The 26032-nt window shown below is 43.8% G+C and overlaps 1 protein-coding gene across 1 annotated transcript in view; it reads right to left on the bottom strand.

The window, feature by feature from the left end:
- The window catches only part of dachb (dachshund b), a 141092-nt gene that overhangs the window by 63745 nt on the left and 51315 nt on the right, over window positions 1-26032 (bottom strand). Inside the window, exon 2 of the mRNA XM_049568043.1 lies at window positions 8165-8280. Within this exon, the coding sequence (XP_049424000.1) occupies window positions 8165-8280 (116 nt within the window). The remainder of the gene's footprint in view (window positions 1-8164; window positions 8281-26032) is intronic.

The raw sequence follows: 26032 nt of genomic DNA on the forward strand, positions 1-26032 counted from the left end.
CCCTTCCTCCACCTTCCATCTCACCAACAACCACATCGTTTTCACTCTTTTTTCCTTCTTCTTTCTCCTCATCTTTAACCTTTTGCTCTCTTATCGTTTCTTCCGTCTATCCTTTCATCTTTTTATCTTCCCTTTGCATCTTCCTTCCTTTGTTTCACATCTTTTTGGTCTTCCTCCTCTCAAAATGTATTTCCTGATGTCATTCTGAAGTTCTTCCTTCTTTCACCTTTTTCTCGAGTCTTATTTCCTCCCATCTTCTTCTTTATCCCCCCTTCTTCTTTCACTCGTCTTTCTCTCATATCCCTTCCTCTAGGTTCTCTTCCACCTTCCATCTCGTCAACAACCACCTCGTTTTCCCTTCCTCCTTTCCTCTTCTTCCTCCTCATCTCTCTGTCTTTCCTTCCTCACCTCATCTCTCTCCTCAGTTCTAACCCTTCTATACGTCTTACTTCCTCCCTCTGTTTCTTCAACTTCCACCTTTGTTTTACGTCTTTTCTTTCTTCCTCTTATTTCAAGATTTCTTTCCACCTTTCTTTCTGAAGTTTTTAATTCTCGCACCTTTTTCTGGCGTCTCACTTCCTGTCATCTTCTTCTTTATCCTCCCTTCTTCTTTCACCCCTATTTCTCTCATATCTCTACCTCTAGGTCATCTTTGTCTTTCCTTCCTCACCTCGTCTATCTCCTCCGTTCTTCCTTCCTTCAATCATTTTTATCTTCTATACATCTTATTTCCTCCCTCTGTTCTTCCATCTTTTCTTTCTATCCTTTCTTTCTATCAAAGTTTCTTTCCACCGTTCTTCCTTTTATCTTATTCCCACTTAGTCCCATGTTCACCCATCTTCTTTACCCTCCCTTCTTCTTACACCCCTCTTTCGATCCCATCCCTACCCCTGGATCCTCTTCCTTCACTTTTTCGTCTTCCATTTTTTTGCCAAGATGTCCTCCCTTCCGACAACAACCACCGATTCCCTCCTTCTTCCTCCTTATTTCTTATCTTCCCCTCCTCATCTTTTGTTCTTTCATTTCTTCCCTCCGTTCTCTATCTATCTTGCCTTTGCATCTTACTTCCTCCCTTTGTTTTACAGTTTGTCTTCATCTTTTTTACGATAGTTCTTCCTTCTTTCACTCTTATCCAACGTCTCACTTCCTCCCATCTTCTTCTTTACTCTTTCTTCATTCACCCCTTTCTCTTCTTTCTCTACCTCTCCTCCTTCAATTTTTATTCCATTTTCATTCCTCTCATCTCTTTATCCTGCCCTCCTCACCTTTTCTTGCCTTCTTTCCATCTCCATCTCTGTTTTTCTTCCTCTTCTTACAAAGTTTCTTCCTTCTTTCATCTTTTTTTTTCCAGTGTCTCATTTCCTCCCATCTTCTTCTTTATCCTCCCTTCTTCTTTCACCCCTCTTTCTCTTCCATTTCTACTCCTGGGTCTCCGTTTTCAGTCTTTCTTTTTCCATTCTTTCCCAAAACATCTTTCTTCTTCCACTTTCCATCTCATCAACAACCACCTAGTTTTCCTTTCTCCCTTCTCCCTCTTCTTCCTCCTCCTCATCTCTAGCGTTCCCTCTTCACCTTTTATCTCTCCTCAGTTCTTCCTTCCATCATTTTTATCTTCTTTGCATCTTACTTCCTTCTTTTCTTCCTCTTATTTCAAAATGTCTTTCCTCCTTTCTTTCTTTATCCTCCCTTCTTTGATTTTTCTTCTTCCATTTTTCCCGAAACACCTCCGATCATCCACCTTCAGTCTCACCAACAACCTTTCCCTCCTCCTCTCTTCATCTCTCCCTCCTCTCTTCATCCTTTGCTCCCTTCTCACCATTTTCTCCGAACTCTCCCTCTCCTCCGCTCACTCTGTGTGTTTTCTAACAGTGTGATAAATGTCCATCTGTGATTGGCTGATGCCCCCCATCGCCGTGGCGCCCGCGAGGTCGTAAACAACAGCCCGTCTCCCCCGGCAACGTGGTGTCTCCATGGACGCAGGGCCGCTAAGACGACCGACTCTGCGTGTGTGCATGCCTGTGTGTGCGTGTGTGTGTGTGTGAGGCGGAATGCGACATCCGACAACTGCCAAGTGTGTGTGTGTGTGTGTGTGTGTGAGTGTGTGTTGTATATATGTACTGCACGCATGTGTGTGTGTGTGTGTGTGTGTGTGTGAGCTAATGAGCGATCATAAGTGAGCAAATGTTTTCTCTGGGTTCCACTAATGTTCGACAAACACACACACACACTTCTGCGCACACACACACACGCACACACACACACACAGAAACACACATACCTGATGTGTATGTGCCGTCAGTAATGTGTGTGTGTGTGTGTGTGTGTGTGTGTGTGTGTGTGTGTGTGTCATTAGTATGCCACAGTGAGCTGTGTCCATATGTCACTAAACACAACCATGTTTTATTTATCCTGGAGAGAAAGAGGGGGAGAGAGAAGGAGGCCAACAGTCACTGTCAAGGGGACGAGGGAAGGATGGAAGGAGGGAAAGGAGAGGAGAGGAGAAAAATTAAGGAGATGAAAGAGAGATGAAGAGTGAGAGGAAGGGAGGGGCATAGAGGAGGAAGTTGGAAAAGGTTAGAAATGAAAGGATGAAGAAGGAGGCACTCACAGAGGGCAGGAAGGAGAGAAGGAGACAGCAAAGGAGGCGATGGAGAAGAGGAAGAAAAGAGAGAGCCAAATGGCAGGTTGGAAATGAAAGAGAGGGAAAGAGGGGAAACAGAGAGGAGGAAGGAGAGCAAAGAGGAAGAGTAAAAGGAGGTAAGGAAGGAGGGGAAACTAGAACAGAAAAAGTGAAAGGAAGAGGAGATAAAAAGGAGGGAAAAAGGAGGTGGAGGAGAAGGAAATGAAGGTGTGTGTATAAGGTGAGATGTGAAAGACAGGGAAGGAAGGATGGAAGAAGGGAGGAAAGGAGGGTGAGGGAGAAGAATAGGAAGCAAAAAGGATGGTAAAATGAAGGAGGGAGGATCAAAGGAGACAGGAGGCGAAGGGAGGTAGAAGAAGGAAAAACAAAGGAGGCATCATGATGAAGGAAAGGAAAAGAAATAAACAGGCAGAGAGGAAGAGAAGGAAGGTGGAAAGGAAAAAGGACACAGGAACGACAGAGTGCAGAAAGATAGTAAGGAGAGGAGTCAAGGAAGAAGGGAGGAAGGAAGATAAATAAGGAGAGAATAAGGAAGGGAAGGAACAAAGCAAAAAAAGATAGGAAGTGAGAGGAAGGGTAAAAAGGAAGGAGGCAAGGGAGATAAAAAGGGCAGTGGAAAGAAAGGGAGGAAAAATAAAGAAGAAGGAAAAGAAAGGAGGTAGAGAGGAAGTGAGTGAAGAAGGAAAGGAAAAAGGGGATGTAGAAATGACAGGGGCAGGGAGATAAGTCAAGGAGGAAGGAGGGAAGGAAAGAGGAAGGGAAAGGAGGGAGAGAGTTAAAAGGAAGGAGACCAGGAAGGGAAGGAAAGAGAGGAAAGAATAAGGGAAGGAAGGATGAAAGGAAGGAAGGAAGTAGATAAAAGGGGGCATAGAAAGATAAGAAAGAGGATAGAGAAAAGGGAGGAAGATGAGTTGAGGAGGAAGGAGGAAAGAAGACAGGTAAGGAAAGGAGGGAGAGAGTCAAAAGGAAGGAAGGAAGTGGATAAAAGGAGACATAGAGAAAGGAAAGATGAGAGCGAAAAAAGGGGACGGGAGATGAGTCGAAGAAGAAGGAGGAATGAAGGAAGGAGACTAGGAAGTGAGGGAAAGAAGAAGGGAAAGGAGGGAGAGAGTCAGAAGGAAGGAGGGTAGGAGGGGAAGGAAATAAAGGAGGGAATGAGGGAAGGATGAATGGAAAGAAGATAGTAGATAAAAAGGGGCAGGAGATGAGTCAAGGAAGATGGAGGACAGAAAGGAAGGAGACTAGGAAGGGAAGGAAATAAAGGAGGGAATGGGGGAAGAATGATCAAAGGAAGGAAGGAAGGAATGAAGGAAGGAAGTAGGTAAAAGGGGACAAGGGAGGGGGGATCAGTCAAGGAAGAAGGAGGAAAAAAAGGAAGGAAGGAGACCAGGAGGGGAAGGAAAGAAAGGAGGGAATGGGGAGGAAGGTCGAAAGGAAGGAAGGAAGTGGATAAAAGGAGACATAAAGAGAAAGGAAAGATGAGAGCGAAAAAAGGGCACAGGAGATGAGTCGAGGAAGAAGGAGGGAAGAAAAGAAGAAGGGAAAGGAGAGAGAGTCAAAAGTCAGGAGGGTAGGAAGGGAAGTAAATAAAGGAGAGAAAGAGGGAAGGAAGGATGCAAGGAAGGAAGGAATTACAAAAAAAGGGGACATGGAGAAAAGAAAGAAGAAAATGACAAAGGGAGGGGAATGAGTCCAGGAGGAAGGAGGAAAGAAGAAAGGTAAGGAAAGGAGGGAGAGGGTCAAAAGGAAGGAAGGAAGGAGATAAAAGGGGACATACAGAGAAAAGACAGATGAGAATGAAAAAAGGGGACAGGAGATGAGTCGAGGAGGAAGGAGGGAGGAAGGAAGGAAGGAAATAAAGGAGGGAACTGAGGGAGAGAGTAAAAAGGTAGGAGGTTCGGAGGGGAAGGAAATAAAGGAGAGAATGAGGGAAGGAAGGATGAAATGAAAGAAGAAAGTAGATAAAGGGACAGGAGATGAGTCAAGGAAGAAGGAGGAAAAAAAGGGAGGAGACTAGGAAGGGAAGGAAATAAAGGAGGGAATGGGGAGGAAGGACAGAAGGAAGGAAGTAGATAAAAGGGGACATAGAGAGAAAAGAAAGATGAGAATGAAAAAAGGGGACAGGAGATGAGTCGAGGAGGAAGAAGGAAAGAACTAAACAAGATGGGAAAGGAGGGATAGAGTCAAAAGGAAGGAAGGTAGGAGGTGATGGAGAGAATGAGGGAATGAAGGACAGAGGGGAGGAAAGAAGGAAAGGAGAAAGACGGGGAGATAAACAAGAGAGGCAAAAGAAAGGAAGCATGGGGGGATGTAAAGGAGATAATGAGCCGAGGGAGGAGGGAGAGAAACGGGAGAAAGAAAAGGAAGAACCTAGGAGGTAGATAAAGGTGAGAATGAGGAGGAAAGGAGAGAGACAGAGGAAAAAGGAAAGGAAATGGAAAAAATGAGGGAGGAGGTAGAGAGGGATGAGAGTAGAGAGAAAATAAAGGAGAGGATGAGGTAAGGACGGAAGGAGATAGTGAGTGGAAAGAAGGCAAGAAAATGAAGGAGAGGTGGAACAGAAAGGAAACACTGAAGACAGGAGGACAGAGTGCAGGAAGAACGGAGGGAGATGAGTCGAGAAAGAAGGAGGGAAGAAAAGAGGGAGGGAGGGAGGGAAAGAGGAGGGAGGGATGGACAGATGGAGGAGTGGGACCCCAGAGACGTGTCATTCATCACACCACCATGCAGTCTGCACTCGTTCACCCTCTCTTTCTCTCCCTCTGCAGGTCTTTCTCTCTTCTTTCTCTATCGTTCTTCACCTTCATTCATTCATCCGTCTCTTTTATCCCTCCTTCTCCTTTTTTCCCCACTCGTTTGCTGTCAACTCCTAAACAATCTGTCTTTCTTTTCTTCCCGCCATCTTTTGCTCTCCGCCTCCCTCCTTTTTCTCTCTTTGGCACTCGTTTTTAGGTTTCATCGTCTCCTCTGGCGACATCCCTCCTTTCGCCCTCTCTCCGTTTTTTCCCCTCTTTCGCTCTCACAGCTTTTTCTTTCTATCCATTTTCACTTTGAGTGCCAAAAAGAAACAGAAAAATCCCTCTTTTCTTCTTCTGTTTCTTTCACTCATGGATCAGAGAGAAAAGGTGAGGATGGAGGGATGGAGGGATGAGGATAAGGAGGTTGTACAGAAGGAGGGAAGGAGGAGGAGAGAGAGGCAGAAGGATGGATACGCGTGCAAGGCAGGGAGGACTGAAGACAAGGAAATTAGTGACAGGATGGAAGAAAGGAAGGAGAGGTGAAGAGGGATGAGAGGAAGAGGTGCAGCAGCAGAGAGAAAGATGAAACAAGGAAAGGGAGGAGAAGAAACGGAGGAGGACATTTGATATTCAAAGGAAAAAGAAAAGGAGGGATGAAAGGAGAAAGAGGGGAGAGGAGAAGAAAGGAATCAGTGAGATTAAAGGAATGAAGAGGTGCCTGAGGAAGACGGTGCCAATGTGTCCTAGTGGCCAGTTGTGGTACTGCATGTCCCTCATTGACCACCATTACAAAAGACGTCTTTTACAGTCTGAATTTTCAACACATTCTCGCTCCGATCTCGTCACATATCGACGTTTGGTCGTTGACTTTCCACGTCCAGACACGACACGCACGACGCACGGTACCCTGGGTGCATTGGTTGAAGACGTTCTGGGACGCCGCGTCAAGTTCAGCCTGTTACATGCATTGTCTTCATTCAAAATACATGTCAGTTTTCACAGGAAATTTAACATTTACATACAGTCTCTTTCAAAATAAACGCGCTACATCGGCACAACAACGCAAATTACCGTTTTCTCTTTTTTTTTCGTGGTTAAGTTCAGGCAGCTACATTGCAGGTTTCATTTTTCTAAAACTGTGCCTGAAATCATCTTTACGTACGTCTTGGAGTCCAGTAAATACACAAAATTAACAACAGCTCACACTACAACAAAAAAATATATTCATTATACGTTGAATATTAAACGTTAGTCGACTAGAAAGGTCATTAGTCTGCAAATTTCATTGGTAAAGCTAACGTGAAACTCTGTTAGGAGCTGCGCCTTGTCAGAATAAAAGTCCATTCTCATTGAGGACGAATATCCGCACGGATTATTCTCGCGGAAAAATATAAAAGCTAATTTCATGGGTTCTTATGGAAGTTTGTACACCGGGGCGGAACTTTCTTGCGGTGAAAAAAGTTTCCGCCCAGATTTTGAGCCCCGCTGAATTTGGCGGCGGAGCTACACAGCTGGGCCAATGAAAATGTTTGTTTATAGTCGCGCAGACCCGGGAGAGTCCGAAATCCAGTCAGGCAGGAAAGTATTGGAGAAAGGACGATAGATCTCATTTCACAGCACCCCGTCCTTTGGAGAAAAGACGGGATGATTTTATGAACAATGAGTTAAAGGACAACGTCTGGCAGTCCAGCTTGGTGACATTAGAGAGTACTAAGTGCTAAAGAAAGTCGATGTTGACGCTTGTTAAACGTTAGCTCGCTGCTGCTGCTGCTACTCTCGTCCATGTTCACCCACAGTCGTTCACAGTACGTGGACCTGGAACACAACAATGCGAAATTCCGCACTGCGTCCATACCGCACCTGTTTGTATGGTTTAAACGCAGAAAAGCGCTGCGTGAATATTCCGCAAATCCATCCCGCATTTCCACATCGCAGCAGTGAGAATGAACCTTAGATCCAAACCTATATGACTGGACCACGTGTGACTTTAATTTGAAAGGACAGACACAGGAAGTGTCCACGCTCAGCAGTCAGACAGGAGTCAGGTTAATCTCCAGGGCTGGTACCTGCGGTTATTCCACAGGCTAGTTAATAACATGCCGGGCAGGAAATCCAAAGTGTGGGATCATTTTGAGAAGGTGAAGGACGAACCCAAGGTGATATGTAAACTCATCTTCATTGGTCGACTACAAACATGACGTATCATCTGAAACATGGAAGTAGCTACATGCCCATTAGCCCACAGCGTCATTAACAGGCGGCTCGCTCAGTGTGTGACGTGCACTTGGAGATAAAATATAGGCCTATATTAATGAAGGTTCATTAGTACGGTTTTGTATTTCTCTGTAATGTAGCACAGTGTTAACAATGTGACTGATACTATTCTTTCTCACACCTTCAACTCAAACCACCAAAATATATCCTTTAATCATTACATTAATATCGTAAACATGCGGGTGACTAGTCGACTAATGGCCCTAAATGACGACTATTGGTCAACTAGGAAAATTCTTAGTCGGGGCAGCCCTAGTGCTCTGACCTTTAACTTGAGTAAAAGCGGCGACACCCCAGTGTAAAAGGTGTCCAGAACACACAAGTACCAAACGTAACAGGGCTCATCATGCAGAACGGCTCCTTTCAGAATAATGCATGTATGGTAATGCATGGTTTCCACAGGAAAGTATCGAGCCGTACCGCCCCAGTTAAACAAACTGGTGAATAAATAAATGAACGGAGGGAATGAAGAGGAGGAAGAGAGGAGAGAATATGTCTCTGTGTCTCTCACCGGTGTGTGACAGCAGGTTGGGGGACAGCAGGCCGGGGAGGCCCGGGTGCAGCAGCCTGGGGCTTTCCTGGATCCCTGCACCAGAACAACGCTTCGGAGGACGGCCCGGACGAGAGCTGGAGGGGGGAGAGACAGAGAGATTAATTACTATGACACAGAATTAGAGTCACAGCGTTGACTACGGAGAGACGGAGGGATCAATTGACTGTTACTTTTCACAATGGAAACTAAAAAAATATGTCCCAAACTGAGCTGTACCGGACTGCTCGGTGGGTCTTATAACAGGTTTTTCAACTATTGTAATCACCACAACAATGCAAGACAGTCACTAATCTGCATACAAAATATTAGGCTGATTGTTCCAGTAGTTTGTGAGATAAGTTGTGGACAGACAGACACACACATGCTCACACACACAACCAAAGGCATACGCCTGGAGGGGATAATTAATATTTAATCGTACTCTGAATTTTTAAAAGATAAAATGCCATAAGAATCCTGACTGATTCACTTCCTATCATTTTATGTTAAACTGTATAATGATTACATTCACTTTATGCTAAAACTTACACACTGTGTTTAAACAGTTTTACACATGGCATAATAAGCAGAGGCATGCTTATCATGTGTGTTGTTCAGCGCAGCCCGACATGACTTCAACTCATCAAGAATTTTCTCCATTTTTGGATTCTTTGTTTACCGAGGAGGCATGTGATTTTTTTTTTAATCTTCATTATTTGCACTTTAAATGTGTCCTGATAATAAAACCTGTTTTTTAATTGTAGAAAAATTAAAAATGTCTGTTGCTCTGTTGGTCGAGTGACACTTCAGCAGCGGCAGCTGACAGCTGGATGTTCCAGCAGGTCGCTCAGACATAATCAAATCACAAACTGACACCACACAGGGAGCACACAGTCGTTCCACTTCCACCATACCCCTTACTGCAGGACAGCGACGTCACACCTGATTGGCTGATATCAGGAGAGTTCAACAAAAAACACTGGAGTGAAATCCGATTGGTCGTTCTTAGAGTCGGTGTCTCCGGGGGGAAATGAAGCGATCTTTTCTCGGTGACATTTTCACACCTCGAAGTACCACAACCAGCAGAAACAGCAGGAGCTGCCACATCCTAAAATATCCCCACTTTAGGACAAGAAAGGAACTCAATCTTTATCAAGTCGTTCCGCTCTGACAACAGAGGAAGAATCCAAGATATGGAGACGAATGTTTGATTTGTGACAGTGGCATATAATGTGATAAAAACACTGAACTTTGATCTTAATTCAACACTATGTGACACCAGTAACAGTGTTCTGGATATCTAAAGGCTTTTCATAATAACATGTACTAGTTGTTCACTTTGATTTAGTATTCAGCATCCTGCTGCTTCACAATAAAAGTCCTCTAACAACCAGGGCCGGAGCTAAACTCTGGGAATTTGGGTGTTATATGGGGATCTTACACTCTACAGTAAAAATGTACAAGTAGTTGGTATCTTTGACTGTTTTAAGGTCAAATCAATCAATGATTCAGTATTTCAGGTCAATGATTTTCGACCTAGCAGTGTGGAGAGCAACGTTTGTTTACTTCCTGCATGGAAATTCTGACTAATCACGAGGCAATTATGCGAAGTTCTAACAAAATCAGTCCCTGATTTGCACCACAGTGAGACAACTCTAGGTCTGAATGCATCCTAAATGCATATTTGTAGATTGTTTTGCTAAATGATTGGTTTAAAACGAAATGAGCAGGACAGCAAAGGAGACATTAGCGTTGACTGGGGCTAAATATGCTAACGCTGATGTAAACCAGTGTCTCACACTCACACACAAGCACAAGAATACATGTTCTACATGTGCAAGTGAGCCTGAATACACATCGACAACACAAGCAATCCCCCTCTATTTCTGTCACACACACACACACACATGCATAACCTACTGTATTATGCATGTGCACGTAGGCATAAATAAACACACACAAACACAAGAATACAGTGACTGCACACGTGCGGCTAAACATAAAGGAAGGTACACACACGTACACACACACACACACACACACAGGAGGAGCGCATGCAGGCCAACTCTCTGCAGGGTGGCTAAGTAACAGATGGCCGTCCAAAGTCATTTACACCTAGAGTGTGAGAGAGGGAGAGAGGACCAAAAAACTAAAACCTGTACAAGACTTCACCACAGTGTCACTGGATGAAAATAGAACAGAAAACAACAGAACAGAAGAAACCAAAAATGATTATTTCGCCTGGATTAGGACATAAAACTCAAGAATATATATATATATATATATATATATATATGTATAAAAAAAAAAACTACATTATGTTGAAATTTCCTTAATCAAAAACACAAGAGAAAAAATGCAATATGCATTAGCATAAGCTGCTAACATTAGCACATCCAGCTACCTAGTTAGCTTACTACATGATGCTAACCAAGCTAACTAACATCATAATTGTAGGCTTGTTGTGTAAAAGAAAGGTTCTTTATGGGATCATAAAATGTGGTCTTGTTGCGTTATTGGGAGCCAGAATGGAAAGAGTCATGGCTCAAAACCAGCCGCCACTGCTCGGCAACAAACACAAACACAACTATGGTTAGAAGCTAAAGCCGAACTATAGGCTAAAGATCACAGTGTAAAAATGAACCACCACATCACAGCTGAGCCCCACAGGAGACAATACTTGGGTTTCCATCCACCTATTTTTATTCGCATTTTCAACAATTGCGGGAAAGAAAAACTTGAATGGAAACGTCCGAAAATTTAAAAAAAAAAAAGGCAGAAATATCGCAAAAAAGTTTTTACATTTGGAGGGGGTGGAAAAGTCAGCGTATCGATATTAGGAAAAATTTTAGCAATGGAAACAGATTTAGCAAATAAACGATGATGTAGGCTAGCGGATCCTACTTCTACTTCACTTCCACCCCACGAGTCCACAGTCAAAAAATGGCAGCAGAGGAAGGGAGCGTGAGATACGTCTCCTTTGAGATACGTTTCCTTCAGTTAATGAAAGAAGCAAACATTAATGCCATACTAGATAGAAAACAGTACAGGAATGACATTCTCAATGACGTCAACTCACAGCGCCCTAAGCTAACGTTAGCTAAAGTTAGCCTAACATTGGCCCCTGTATTGTTCATCATGTCAGCTTGTTTGCTGAGAGTTCATTAGCCTATTTTGTTCTAGTTTTGTACTTTGGTGATCGTACATCATTGTTAGCTGTTGTCCAAAGGGCTCTAGTTAAGCTAACGTTAACTTCTGGAGCTTAGCTTCATTAACTTATCTGTAATGGCAGAGATAACAAAGGTTGGCAAACGTTATGCTGAATGATTCAGTGTAAATACTGTAGCACCAAACTAACGGAGAGACACTCTTGGTAAAGATGGTAAAAAGGCCGTTATCCTTTTCTCATATTCTGAGCCAAAAACCTTAACTTCAGTGGCGCTTTAACTTGTTGTCTTTGATGGAGACGGCAACGAGATGCGGTTCACAAGCGCACACTGTGACCTGTAAATTTTGGCTTGTAATTTAAGCTTTTCATCGACCTTCTCAACAATAAAATGATGAATATATCCCTCCAATGCGTAGTTTAGGCCTTTTGGTTACTTCTCAATGACATCTGATCGTTATGTCCCCAAAAATCATCAGTTGCCTCCTGCGAAATGCCGTGTACTGTGACACCTGCCATCACGCCGCTCACTGAATGTTGATAGCTTGTCCGATAATCCAATATCCAATAATACAAGAGTTACTAGAGTGGAGTGTATACTGGACTGTTCAGGAACATGTGAGTATATCGGTCAGATCCCAGTGGGAGTGGCAGAGAGAAAGTGTGTAAAAGGATGTGGAGAGAAAACGCCTTGACAAGGTTTTGGGGTGTGATCGTGTACGTGAGAAAAAGACACACACACACACACACTTAAAGAGAGAGGGGGAGAGGCAGAGGAGCATGAAGAAATGAAAACATGAACCTTCACTTTTCCTCTGAACTCTGCTTCACCTCTCCTTCTCTTTCTCCTTCAATCACACACACACACACACACACACACACACCTGTACAAGAAACACACTATACTCTATGTCTTTTACATGCTAACACACACACACACACACACACACACACACAGGTGTTTGCATTCAAACCTTAAAGCCTTTCCATCAACAAACCCCCCGCTACCTTTTCAACTCCCACATACACACTCACAATGGATACATGTTACAGTACCAGGTGTGTGTCTGTGTGTGTGCGTGTGTGTGTTCATCTGCATCCATCCATGTGTAAGCAACATTAAGGTGTGTGTGTGTGTGTGTGTGTGTGTGTGTGTGTGTGTGTGTGTATCCATGTGAATCCATGCCACGTGTGTGTGTGTGTGTGTGTGTGTGTGCAAAGGACACATGATATCGCCTTCTCATTAGCCTTACAGTTCTTTGTTCAGAGTAATGACTGCAGTGTGTGTGTGTGTGTGTGTGTGTGTGTGTGTGTGTGTGTCCCGTAGGGTTGCCATATGTTGGGCATTAATCCTCGTCAACGGTCCACTCTCCTTACCGCACCGAGCACAGGAACAAAGAGCAGGTCACACACACACTCACACACACACACACCATACACTCACATATATGCTGCATGTACACACAGTTACACACTTGCATATAGATGCACACGCTTGGCTGCAAACACACACACACTCACAGCCAGTCCACTGACCTACATTCATGTGTTAACCCTTAACCTTGACTGCATCCAAACCCTTAAATAGAAACAAATCCGTTTGTTCGCCTCTGGCTCTCATTTCTTCTCCCAAACACTTTCCTCGTACGCGGAGTCATTACACGACAGGTAAGGCGGTGACCTTTGACCCCCGGCCTCCTTACTCTGCAACGTACACACTGCGGGCGACCTGAGCAGTCATTCACTGGAGGGCTTTTCATTTCCTACAGGACGCAGCAGGCAATATAGCGAGCAGTAACTCCTGTGATGTGAGTTGGTCCCAGAAGCAAAGAAAAGATGATTAACAGGGATAAACATCTCCGAACTCGGCGTTAGTGTGACTGGAACATCTGTAAATCAATCATTGGACAAAGAATTTCACTAATGCGTGGCGGTTTGACCCGAGTGTGGACTAAAGGTGCTCAAACCTGTGTTGTTGTCCAGTTGAACTGGACTCTGGGTGCGAAAAGTTTGAGAAGCTCTAAACACAGCAATCATACTCAGAGTGTGATCACTGAAACCCTTTAGAGGACGTGAGCCTAGTCTGAGACACGAGTGTTACCTGGAGAGTGACTCAAGGTCTGACCTGAGGCCTGGAGTCAGCCAGGTAGCTTCAGGGTTAACTCAGGGTTGTTAGTACCATGAAGCTGGTTCTCTCTTTACCGGGATAAATCGCGTAGTAGCTGATGCTGAACAGCTAACCTGAGGCCTCATCTTACCCAGGAAATCGTCTCGCTATCTGCGTCAACTAACCCCGACATTGGTCGTCTGGATAACCGGTTCTACGAAGCTGGTAATCAACTAGTTCAGTCCACTCTGGGGTTTCCTATCCAGCCACGAGCGCGTTCATGTGCCGTTAATTACGAGCAACATCATCAGAACCGCGAATGAAGTCAGCTGCTTCATATCACATAACATGAAACGATATCGAAAATATACCGTCGACTGAGACTTGCATTACATGTAGGTATCGCTAGGTTGTATTTTTTGCAGTTGAGTTGGATGGAAACTACTCCGAATATGTCACATTAAAGACTTTCAAGTAAAACCAGTTTCTGCTGCTGAGGTAGAGTGGAAATATCTGACGAGGTCTCACGTAGGTGTCTCCTGTCACTGCGGACTAAAATAAACGTTGCTCAAGTTAAAGTCATCTGTGATTGTTAGAAGCTCCGTTTTAAAACCAGTGGAAATACAGCTCTGAAACAATGAAGCGATTCTACGAGGGATGCGTGCGATTAAGCGCCCGCCCCCTCGCTAGTCGGCACCAGAAATATTAGTCAGTTAAACCAATCAGCGTTCTATTCATCTACAAGGCTGATTAACTGTCATACAGCTGCCCGCCACTAGTGGGTGCTACAGAGCCGCCAGGCAGCAGTCCACCTCCCCACGGTAATTGCTCGAACTAGTTTATTCAGTCTTTATTGTAGTGGTTAACTTTTGAGTGAGTTGCCGTCATGTTCACGTTCATACCGCACACCGCAAAGTGTCTTGTACTTCAGCGACATTTAAAATCCAACATGGTTGTTGAAGATTCAAAGGGCTCTTAATGCACACAGTATTTCTGGGACAATGTTTCAAATACTATTTTGACTGTTTTTTAATTAGTCGACTAGTTTGAAACAGGGACATCCCTAGATTCTACTGACCTATAACAGCATATAGGCTCCTCTTCTTTACCTGAGACTCCGGACGTTTGTTCATGAATACTTCTTATCTTTAGTGAACTGATTGGTAAGAGGTCCGGCTGTTGACAGCCTGTGATCCGATACTCTAAAGTTAATCTGGTCCGGAGCAGGTTAGCTGTTCAGCACAAGGTGCAACGGTGATTTATCCCGGTAAAAAGTAGACCAGCTTCGTAGTACTGAAAAAACAGAGTTAACCCCAAAGTTACCTCGCTAACTCCAAATCCTGCTTCCTAGCACAGGCCTCAGGTTAACTTAAAGCAGGGGTGTCCAAACGTTTTTGAATGGGGACCAGATAAAACAAAGTGAAAACACCTGGGGGGCCGACTGATTCTCGCATCAAAGGTTGGTTTTTTTTCCTTTAAGTGAGATAAATGCAACCATTTTTATCTTTTAATGAACTATTACTACTTGATGCCTGTTTAAAATGCAGTGTATGATAGTCCTGTCATTGTGAGGTGAAGGGTAAAAACGCCAAGTGACCTTGCTCGATTAACCATTATTGTGTAAAGGACCACATACGGTATATTTTGAAAGTCAAGCCGAGGGCCGATTAAAATTGGTCTGTGGGCCATAATTGGCCCCCAGGCCAGACTTTGGACATGCCTGACTTCAAGGAAGTGGCCACTTTAGAATGAAAATACAGACAGTACTTACTGACCCTCATGCCGACAAGAAGTCCAGTGTAGTTTTGTTAATCCACAAAACTCGTTCGGGGTATCGGAGGACAACAGCTAGCCAGATTTTTCCATACACTTGAAGTGCACAGAACCCACGTCCAAAATCATTTTGAAAATGTAATAAAACTCTGCTAATGCATTTCAAAAACGTCAGAACAACTCGTCCGTCGTAATCCAAGCGCCCTGAAGCCGCCAAAATTGACATGAAAAGACGTAATTTACTCCACTTTTATAGCATCATTTCTCACTGTGGTCGGTTAGCCTACAGGCGTGCTGTGTTTACGTGGCAACTTACAGGCGACTCAGACTCGAGAACGTTCAGAGACGTTCTTGTTCTCTAGTCATGCGAGTTGCAGGCTAACTGACCACGGTGAGAAATGACGCTATCAAAGTGGAGTAAATTACGTCTTTTCAAGTCAATTTTGCATGCCGCGGCTTCAGGGCATTTGGATTACGACGGATGAGCCGTTCTGACGTTTTGGAAATGCATTAGCGGAGTTTTATTACATCTTCAAAATTATTTCGGACGTGGGTTCCATGCACTGGAAGTGTATGGAAAAATCCAGCTAGCTGTAATCCTTCGATACCCCAACACACTGGACTTCCTGTCGGCATGAGGGTCAGTAAGTAATGTCTGTATTTTCATTCTAAAGTGGTCATTTCCTTTAAGGGTATCGGATCACCATTCTCGGAACCCATCGGCTGTATTCCGCGTCTGACTTCCGGCAGACGGCGATACAGCCTCTGGGGGCAGACCAACCCGATTTTTTGGTATTCCCGTTTGATTTGGGCGGAGGAGGCGAATTTCCGTTTCAGACTTCCGTTTATATATAAGTAAATATGCTGAACCATTGCGATGGATTCATAGTTTGCAGTGACGCCAATTATGTTCCACCTCGTTAGTTCACCGCACGGACCGTTTAACCTGGCAACAACTGCAGCCAGCTCAAACGTGATTGGTCAATATCACGCGGACTACAAACAGCCTACAACTGGAAACCAGGGCTCTTCTGCTCTTCTTCCGGAGGCAAGATCTCCGGGGTTTGCCTACAGACTCTACATTCACTGAATGTAGAGTCTGTATATAGAGACTATCAGATCACAGGCTGTAAACACCTCGCCCCCGGACCAATCAGATCACTGAAGAAAAAGTGTTCATTGACAAAGGTTCAGAGCGACAGGTAAAAAAGAGGAGTTAATATGTTGTTAAAGGTCAGTGGAATCATTTCATTGTTGCAGAGCTCTATTTCCACTGGTTTTAAAACAGAGCTGCTTCTTCTTGCAACACTAAATACTTGATTTTAGCTGCATTTTCACTCATGTAAAGTTTGTTTTAGTGTTGATATTTGACACTCTGATTAATCACTGCGGCTCAAAATAACAAGACACACCTGTGTGATGAGAGCTAGGAGAACAGATTTTATTTTATGAGAGAATAATATCACCATGTTTCAGGGTATTTTTCTTGTTCTTGTTGATACTGAACTTCATGAACGTTAATGTTTAATTTTTGTCAAGCCTTTTGTCAGAATAAAAACAGAGCTAAAAAAAAGTCACTGGCGGTGTAAATCCACAATTAGCCGCCTGATAAGTTTGCTCTTTTAGGACACTGGCTTTGGATAAGAGCTGAAATGTTTCCAGCGCAAATCGATGACAGCAGCGCAAACACACGAAGAGAGTCTGACTCCAACTTTAGATACTTTACATTTCAAGAAGACGACATCTAATCTCACAAAATAAAAAAGGTACGTGCTGCGGCCTTTGTCCTGTTTTTGTGCTGTAAATCAATCCACCAGATTTCCCTCCAGAGTCTCACACAGTGGTTTGAAAAAGTAAAATCCAGAGCGGAGAGGAGGCTGGAGGCAGACGGTCTGCTGGTGTGTGTTTGCAGTAATTATAATAATGTCTCATAATTAAACAGGTAATGATTTATCGCTGTTAATTAAAATGAGACACACAGCAGCTTTCAAACTGTTTGCTGCCTAAGGTTTTTTTTGGTTTTTTGGTTTCTTGATGACCTTTTAATTGGCCGAAAACAACAACAAAAACACGCCACGAATGGAAAACATGAAGCTGACATTTCTCACACACACACACACACACACACACACACAGCCGATGATCTGATGAGCCACCTTGAAGTAAGTCTTCCCACTTTGACACACACGCACCCTCGCCTGTCCTCCCAAATGGCCGTTTCTATGGTGACGGAGCCTTGATCAATACTCCGTCATTGGCTCTGATGGCCGGTCAGGGTCGGTCACACACACACACACACACACACATGCACACATACACTCAAACACACGCACAAACAGGCATGGCGGTGAATAAGCACGGACTCACTAACACGTTTGACAGATTGATTTAGCTGGGAACGTGCAGAGGTCACACACACACACACACACACACACACACACACACACACACACACACACAGTGCAGTTTATCAAAGCCTGGTGCGGTCAATACGAGGGGTAGAGCGAGGGGTCAACCCTCTTTAGCTAAAATCTTTCATCTTTTCTTTTATCTCTCCATCAGTTGGCCGATCCGTTCTCTTCTTCTCTTGTTTTATTTCTGTTGTTGCTCATTTATCAGCCTTCTGTTTCAATCCTCCGTCATCTTTGGTTTCTGTCTTTTTCTTTCATTCTACCTCTTCTTTTTTTTCCCCCTGATAATAAAAAAGCTGAAATGTGTTTGTGGTTTTTCGGTGTATTTTTGGGAGTCCAGATGAGAGTAATTTTCGTGCCTGGAGCTTGTGTTGAATGAATTATTTTGTTTTCATTCCTCAGATTTAATTTGGATTGCATTCACAAAACTTTTAGTTTATCTATTTCATTCGATAGTTTTCCTCTTTTCCTCACTTCTTGCACTCATTTCTTTTTGGAGACAGTATCAGTTTAGATTTTACTGTACTCTTATCTCTAATTCTTCACTTAAAGTACAATTCTAATCACAGACGGCTGAGAAAGGTATTTGGAGTAGTCAGTAGCACATCTTTACAGACTTCTGATATGTATTTCTATTATTTTGATTCCCTGGTTGCTCTCTGTTTTGTATCCTTAGTTTTGTGATGTGTCTTATCTGTGGATCTTTCCATGTTGCCCAGGGCCGTCATCACTTATCAAGCCATGCTTGTTGTTGCCGTGGGTAACAGTATGAGGTCAATATCTCAGCAAGTCAAAATATTGCTATCACGATGTGAATTCTTCACATCATACCAAAAATTAAACCGGTATTATCGTGAACAAGGTGATATAGCACACCTCTAACGGCGGCGCTTGGTTGCTTTATATACACACTCTTCTCAAAGAGTGTAACAACTGAAACTCAGCTTTAACCTCTCTAACTCCGCCAGGACGCTGACGTCCTCACTCCCCTCCTCCTCTGTTAAATGGTATCTCCCAGGTGTACTACGTCATCAAATGTGATGTTTGGTATTGCCGGATTCAGGAAGTTCTCAACTTTTCAAAAATAACATCATTTTTCTGTTATTTCTTATGGATTTCGCACCAGAGCAGCCTAAACACACAAAGTCCAAAATTGCAATGAGTAGTGACAAGTCATGTCATGCCGTTTTTCGACGGGAAAAGCTAAAGGATTACGCACAATCTTACGTGGAGCCGTTAGCAGACACGTAGCTGGTTTATAAAAGGTAAGAGTCTCACTCCTACCACTATTTTTGGCTGAGATACACCATCTAGCAAGTAGGATCATAACCTTCATGTTTCACATGGCTTTATTTGGTGATATTTTATGGTGTTTCTGTGTCATAAACAACATCAGCTATCGTAATCACACCTGATTTCAATAAGGTACAATGTTTGAAGCTGGCTGAGTGTTGTTTGATCACTGATAGTACTGTTTTGAAGCAAAGTGAGCACTCTTGTCATTTGGAGCTCCGCCTGAATCTCTTCATGGTAAAAACACTGTAGAATGGTCATACTTTGAGTAATCTTCCTCAAATTTGAAACAAATGTTCATTGATAGTGTGCCTACAGCCCCACAGTGTCATTTACCTGCTCAGATGAAGCCACACACAGTTATTCATCCTGAAAATCATTTTTTTTATTTTATTTTAGGCAAAATCTTCATTTTTTTACTGAATTCAAAGGTCCATTACTCTGTCTCTGTATCACCTAGAGTGTTTCTAACACTTTCACAAGAAACTTTAGGGAGTTTTCTTTCTGGCAAGACCTCATGCATGCATGTAGTCAGAGCGGTTCAGAAGCTACAGTCATTTTAATTTGGGTATGTCATTTTAGGCGTTTTTGCTACAAAATGGGGGTGGAGTGCAAGAGGTTTTAATGCCCGTCTACACGGATACTGGACCCAACATAATGTCTGCTGATGTAGTGACTGCCATCACTTCAGAAAATTAAATAAAATTCATTCATTCATTTTTCATAACCGTTTATCCTCTTGAGGGTCAAGAGGCTGGAGCCTATCCCAGCTGACACTGGATGAGAGGCAGGGTACACCCTGGACAGGTCACCAGACTATCACAGGGCTGACACATAGAGACAGACAACCATTCACACTCACATTCACACCTACGGACAGTTTAGAGTTACCAATTAACCTGCATGTCTTTGGACTGTGGGAGGAAGCCGGAGTACCTGGAGGAAACCCACGCTGACACGGGGAGAACATGCAAACTCCGCACAGAAAAATAAGTCGTACATGTCTTTAAGTTTGACCATACAAGTCAAGATTAGGGATGGAAAACGCCAGAGGCCCCATACAATACAATATGTCGCGATACCTATTTTACGATACAATAATATTCCAATTTTAAATGTTTTGTGATATTTTGAGTATTGGAATGACCAATGGAATGGTGATTAATATCGTAAACATGTGGGCGACTAGTCGACTGATGTATATAGCTCTAAGGCCATCTAACAAGAAGACACTGGCTTTATATCAAAACTGAATTTTAATTTCACCTCTCTTTTTCCATCTTCACTGTCACGTCTTTTTTTATCTACCGCTCCATTAACCCACCATCTCTCCATCCATCTCCTGCGTCTCCGTCTTTCATCTCCTGTCCTCCCCCAACCTGAGGTCAAATGATGATGTCACAACCTCTTTCGTTTCGTCTTTTTGTCGTTCTTTCTACATTTCTTTCCGTTTCTCCCTGCCGCTCAGTCTTTCTTCCTCTGTTGTTGTTTCGTTTTCTTTGCGTTGTCATCTCTGTATTCATTTGTCTCTTTATCTGTTAGTCTTTTATCTGTCTTTTCATTCTGTCTTTCTTTTTTATCATTTTTTCCCTGTAAATTTTCTCTTTCTTTCCACTATTCTGTCATTTTTTGGTAGTTTTGTCGATCTGTATTTGCTATTGTTGTTCTTTCTGTCTTTCGTTCTTGTCGTTCTTTCATTCTGTCCCCTTTTCTGTCGTCCTTCATTCCGTCTTTATGTTTGTTGTTCTTTCTGTCTTCTTCTCTGCCATTCTGTCTTTCTTTCTCTGTTGTTCTTTATCAGTCTGTCTCTTTTTCTGTTGTCCTTTAATTCCATCTTATGTTTTTCGTTCTTTGTGTCTTTATTTCTCTGTTGTTCTTTTGTCGTCTTTCTCTTGTTCTGCCTGTTTGTCTGTTTCTATCTACCATTGTGTCTTTCTCCTCGTCTCTTTCCATCTTTCTGTCCTTCTCTGTCTGTTTGTGTCATTTTTATGTATTTATTTGTCTTTGTCTTTAACTCTGTTCTTTCATCCTGTCTTTCTGTAATTCTTACTTTCACTGTCATTCATTCGTTCTCTCTTGTTAATTTAATTGTCATTTTTTCTGTCGTTCTTTCGTCCTGTCCTTTTTCCTGCCATCCTTTCATTCTGTCTTTATGTTTGTTGTTCTTTTTCTCTGCAGTTCAGTCTTTATTTCTGTCGTTCTGTTGTTCTGTCTGTATGTCTGTCTCTCCCCCCCCTCCCTCCGTCTGTCTCTCTGTCCGTCTCCTGTCTCCCCCCTCACCTCTCTCCCATCATAAATTGTGTCACAGACGTGTCTCCTCTCTCCTCCTTTTACTGTGTGTGTGTCTTTACTCTTTGTTTGTAGCAGAAGAAGAAGAAGAACAATCTATTCTTTTTAAAGAGACACCAGAGAAATGGGATATATGTCTGTCCACACACACACACACACACACACACACACACTGGGGCATCATAATCATGGACGCTCACGGAGTGAAGGAGAGACACGTAGATAGAAAGCAGAAGAAGAGAGAGAGAGATGGATGTTTACTTTCCTCTGGGCTTCCGCCTCTTTGATTGGACAGATGAATGACTTCATTGTGTGTGTGTGTGTGTGTGTGTGTGTGTGTGTTTCCTCCTCTCTCTTCTGCCTTTTTTTCTGACAGAAGGGAAAAGATGGAGAGAAAGAGGAGGAGAGGAAGAAAGACGAGCAGATATAAAGAGAGACAGAGGTGGCCAATAATAAGTATTGATTGATAAGGGAAGTAGAGCGAAAATAATAAGGGAGAAAAAAAAATCACCTTAAAACGCAGAGTGGAGGGAAACAGGAAAACTACATTGATTAACTGATGACACCTCTCTCCTCTTTTCATCCCTCCATTTATCTATTATCTTTCTCTGCTTTTTGTAGTCACTCCTCTTCTCCCTGTCTTTCACTCTGTGTTTACTTCTCTGCGTCTGGTGCATGTGTAATTTGATCCATCCGTCTGTCCGTCCGTCCGTTCATCAATCAATCTATGATCATACTTCAATCATCCATCCATCCATCCATCCATCCATCCATCCATTCTTCAATCACCGATCATACTTCAATCATCCATCCATTCATCTATCTACCTATGACTGGGGCATGTGTAATTTGATCCATCCACCCACCCATCCATCCATCCATCCATCCATCCATCCTTCTGCTGCTTTTACTTTCGTTGTTGTCCCGCTGTGTTTCCCCCTGACGCCACCAGGTCGTGTTAAAATATAACAGTGACCATCCGCGCATCATGCCAACGTGAAAGGTCAACCTTTTCTCATTGGTGTCTGACGCTGGAACGCTCTGATCGAGCCATTTCAGGTATAAGAAAAACTGGCACTGATGGATTTAACGTGTCTTGTTTCTCAGTAGTGCTCAGATAAGTCAGTTGGTACGATTAAAAGTACCCAACCCCATAGGCTGTTAGCAACATGTGCCAAGGTTAGCACAGCAAGCAGACTGCCGTGCAAGTCAGTCACGTTATAGTGAGTGCAAATGAAACTGCAGAGCTGGGAGACCCTCCTGCGAGCTCCCGATCTGTTACAACAGAGAGAGACTTGTATATAAGACGAGGATGGTTTGTCGGCATCGCTCCAACGTCGTAGAGTCTGTGATGCAAACACACCCGACACATTTAAAAGCATCACGAGGCGCGCTGATCACCAGGACGGAGAAAAAATGACCCGTATTTGAGATGCTTTGCAGTTTTATGGCTGGTTGTGACCTGTTGCCTTTCGGGAAAGTGTTCGTTCAGTGTAACACAGAGGTGTTTGAAATGCTCTTTCTATCTATCTATCTATTCATCCGTTCATCCATCCATCCATCCTTCAGCCTCTGCCTCTCCTTCTCTCTCTGTGTAGAAGAACAGGTGTGTTACGGGACAAGAGACAAAAACACTCCTGCATTTTTAACCAGCACCTATTAAATATTAAACACTGCACACACACTCACACACACACACACAGAGCGAGCGACACACAATCGCTGACGAGACAAGTTATACAGGTCGATGGGCTAACGTGTGTCTGCATGTCTGTGTGCGTGTGTGTGCGCGAGTGTGTGTGATGGCTCTAAGCGTCATTACCTTACTTCCTAGGCATGTGGGCAAACACACACACACACACACACACAGAGGCAGGGATAATTCATACACGGTGCTCTCACATGTTAGCATTTAAGAGGTAAAACTATAACAGACTCCATGTTCTCTGTCCCCCTCTCCGTGTCCGTCTCACCCCCTCCCTCCCTCCGTCTCTTTGAAGTGCTCCATAACAAACTATAACAACAGGAAGTTTTCAATGCGCCACATCGAGAAGGAATGTCACATATGGTATGAGGAGGAGAGACATGGACACAGGGAGGGAGGATTATCTATCTATCTATCTATCTATCTATCTATCTATCTATCTATCTATCTATCTGTCTGTCTATCTATCTATCTATCTATCTATCTATCTATCTATCTATCTATCTGTCTATCTATCTATCTATCTGTCTATCTATCTATCTATGCTTCTTCATCTATCTTACTGGATATTCATGGACCCTGAAGGAACATTAACGTCTAACAACATTAACGTCGTTTTGAGGTTTGTTTTTTAACCTAATCGCCAGCAAATTTCTTTGTGCGAACCATATATATATTACATCTGTACATTATTTTGTAGCAGATACGTCGAAACTTTCAGTTCACAAAGCTGTGGTAAGGGTGTACAACGAAATTAGGAGTGCTACTCCTGGTCAGTGCAATGCAAGCAATAGGACAAGTTAAAGACAGACAACAAGCGCTCATTCAATAATAAGACACTAATATAAATACTATGAAAAAAGCTTAGGTTTAGGCACAAAAAACACCTGGTTATGGTTACAAAAACATGGTATTGTGGCTTAAATTACTCTGGTTTGGTTGCACAAAACATGCGGCAAAATCAGGGCAGGGTCGGTGAAAAACAGCCAGGTTCTTTGGCTCGAATGCCGCAGGGAAATGCTGCGATATGTCGGTTTAGATCACCTGGTTCAGTGCCACTAATACTGCTGGGAATAGCCACCTTACGTTGGTAAAAACACACAGGTTCGGTGGTACAAACATGGCTGGGAAACGACGCAATGGGCCACTGAAAACACCCAAGTTTCGTGGCTCAAATGCCACTGGGAAACACTGCGATTTGTCAGTAAAAAACACCCAGGTGTGGTGGTTCAAAAGCTGCTGGGAGAGCCTGTGATGGGATGTTGTGGTTATGTGAGACAACTGGGTGTGGGAATAGCCATGATGTGTCAGTAAAAACAGTTCAGTGACACAAATGCGGCTTGAACTCACCACCATGTGTGGCCAAAAAAAACCAAAAAGGTTTGGTGGCTCAAACACAGCTGGGAGATGACAAGGTGTTTCGGCAAAAAAGGCCCAGGTTCAGTGCCTTAAAGCCTGCTTATATATTACACCACTTTAGAAACATCAATATAATACGTATGAAATGTGCAAACTGCAGTCTCCACAGTCTGTGAGTCGGATCCAGGCCCCCAGGACGTGTGCCGGGCTTTAAAGCCAGTGTTTATAGTGGCCAAACAGCAGTACTACAACTTCTGGGGTCCACCACTTGATGCCATTTCCCACAGACTTACATTGAGAAAGAGCCGTCTATAAATATGTGGATAAAGTTTTTTGAGTGTCACAACCTCTGCGAAATGACTCGTTCCACTATCAAGATTTAATCCATTCGTTCTGATAACATCTGGACATCTAAAGAGCCGCATGATTGAATCATTTCATCTCAATTCAAGCTTCACCAAGGGAAGCTAGCTCCTCAGCTGTGCTCGGTTGCCCTAAGTCTCTAGTGCGCCTGCTCTATGCGCCCAACGATGAAGAAGCAGCACTGATCATCCCGGTAATTTCCACACCGCACAAATAGAGTGATTTTGGCTTTATGCGCCACAGAGCAACTTTCACTGGAATGAACAGAGCCTTGCCGCCAATGCTGTATCCAGGTCTCTTAATACGTCCATGACCAGCCCCTCCAGAGCTCCACCCTCTCGTCCAAATATGGTCACTTGCAAAACTGGAGGTACAAAATATGAGCCCTCAAACGAATGTGTGACATCACAGTGGCTACAGCCATCATCTAGTGCTCAAGTTGTTCAAGCGGAGTTCAAGTATCTCAGGGTCTTGTTCATGAGTAAGCGCTAAATGGAGCGTGAGATGGATTAGTGGTTTGGTGCGGCTTCTGCAGTGAGGGCGGGCACTGCACCGGACCATCCGGCGAAGATTTCCATTTATTGGTCCATCTACCTCCCAACCCTCACCTATGGTCATGAGCTCTAGGTAGTGGTCGAAAGAATGAGATCGTGGATACAAGTGGCCGAAATGAGTTTCCTCCATGGGGTGTCTGGGCTCCGCCTTAGAGATAGGGTGAGGAGTTCGGACATTCGGAGTAGAGCCGCTGCTCCTTCACGTTGAAAGGGGTCAGTCGAGGTGGTTCGGGCATCTGACCAGGATCCTCCTGGGTACCTCCCATTAGAGGTGTTCCGGGCACGTCCCACTGGTAGGAGGCCCCGGGGCAGACCCAGAACACACTGGAGGGGTTACATATCTCATCTGGCCTGGGAACACCCTGGGGTCCCCCAGGAGGAGCTGGAAAGCTTTCCTGGGAGAGGGATGTCTGGGGTGCTTTGCTTGGCCTGCTGCGCCCACGACCCGGCCCGGTCCATGTCCAGATCCACCCCTTGCCCCTAGAGGTGCAAACTGTCCATCCACAAACCAACGAGTGCTATCACGGTGGCTACGTCCATTATTTTAATACAGTCTATGGTGTTAGCACGCCAACGTTAGCATGTAGCCCAAAAGGATTAGCAGCACTGCTAACCAGTTAGCGAGCAGCAGAGTGGCTCACAGTGTTGATCTTTGCTCAGAGGAGAAACATCAGAGAGATGAAGAGAGAGAGAGATGGCACAGAGAAGGAGGGATGAAAGTAATGAGGAGAGACGTGTGACACATGAACGAGGGAGGGAGGGGGAGGAGTGAGGGAGGCGAGAGATAAAAACGAAGAAGGGCAGTAAAGGAAAGAAAGAAAGACTTG

Source organism: Epinephelus fuscoguttatus, linkage group LG23 (genome assembly GCF_011397635.1).
Source record: "Epinephelus fuscoguttatus linkage group LG23, E.fuscoguttatus.final_Chr_v1".
Classification (NCBI taxonomy): domain Eukaryota; kingdom Metazoa; phylum Chordata; class Actinopteri; order Perciformes; family Serranidae; genus Epinephelus; species Epinephelus fuscoguttatus.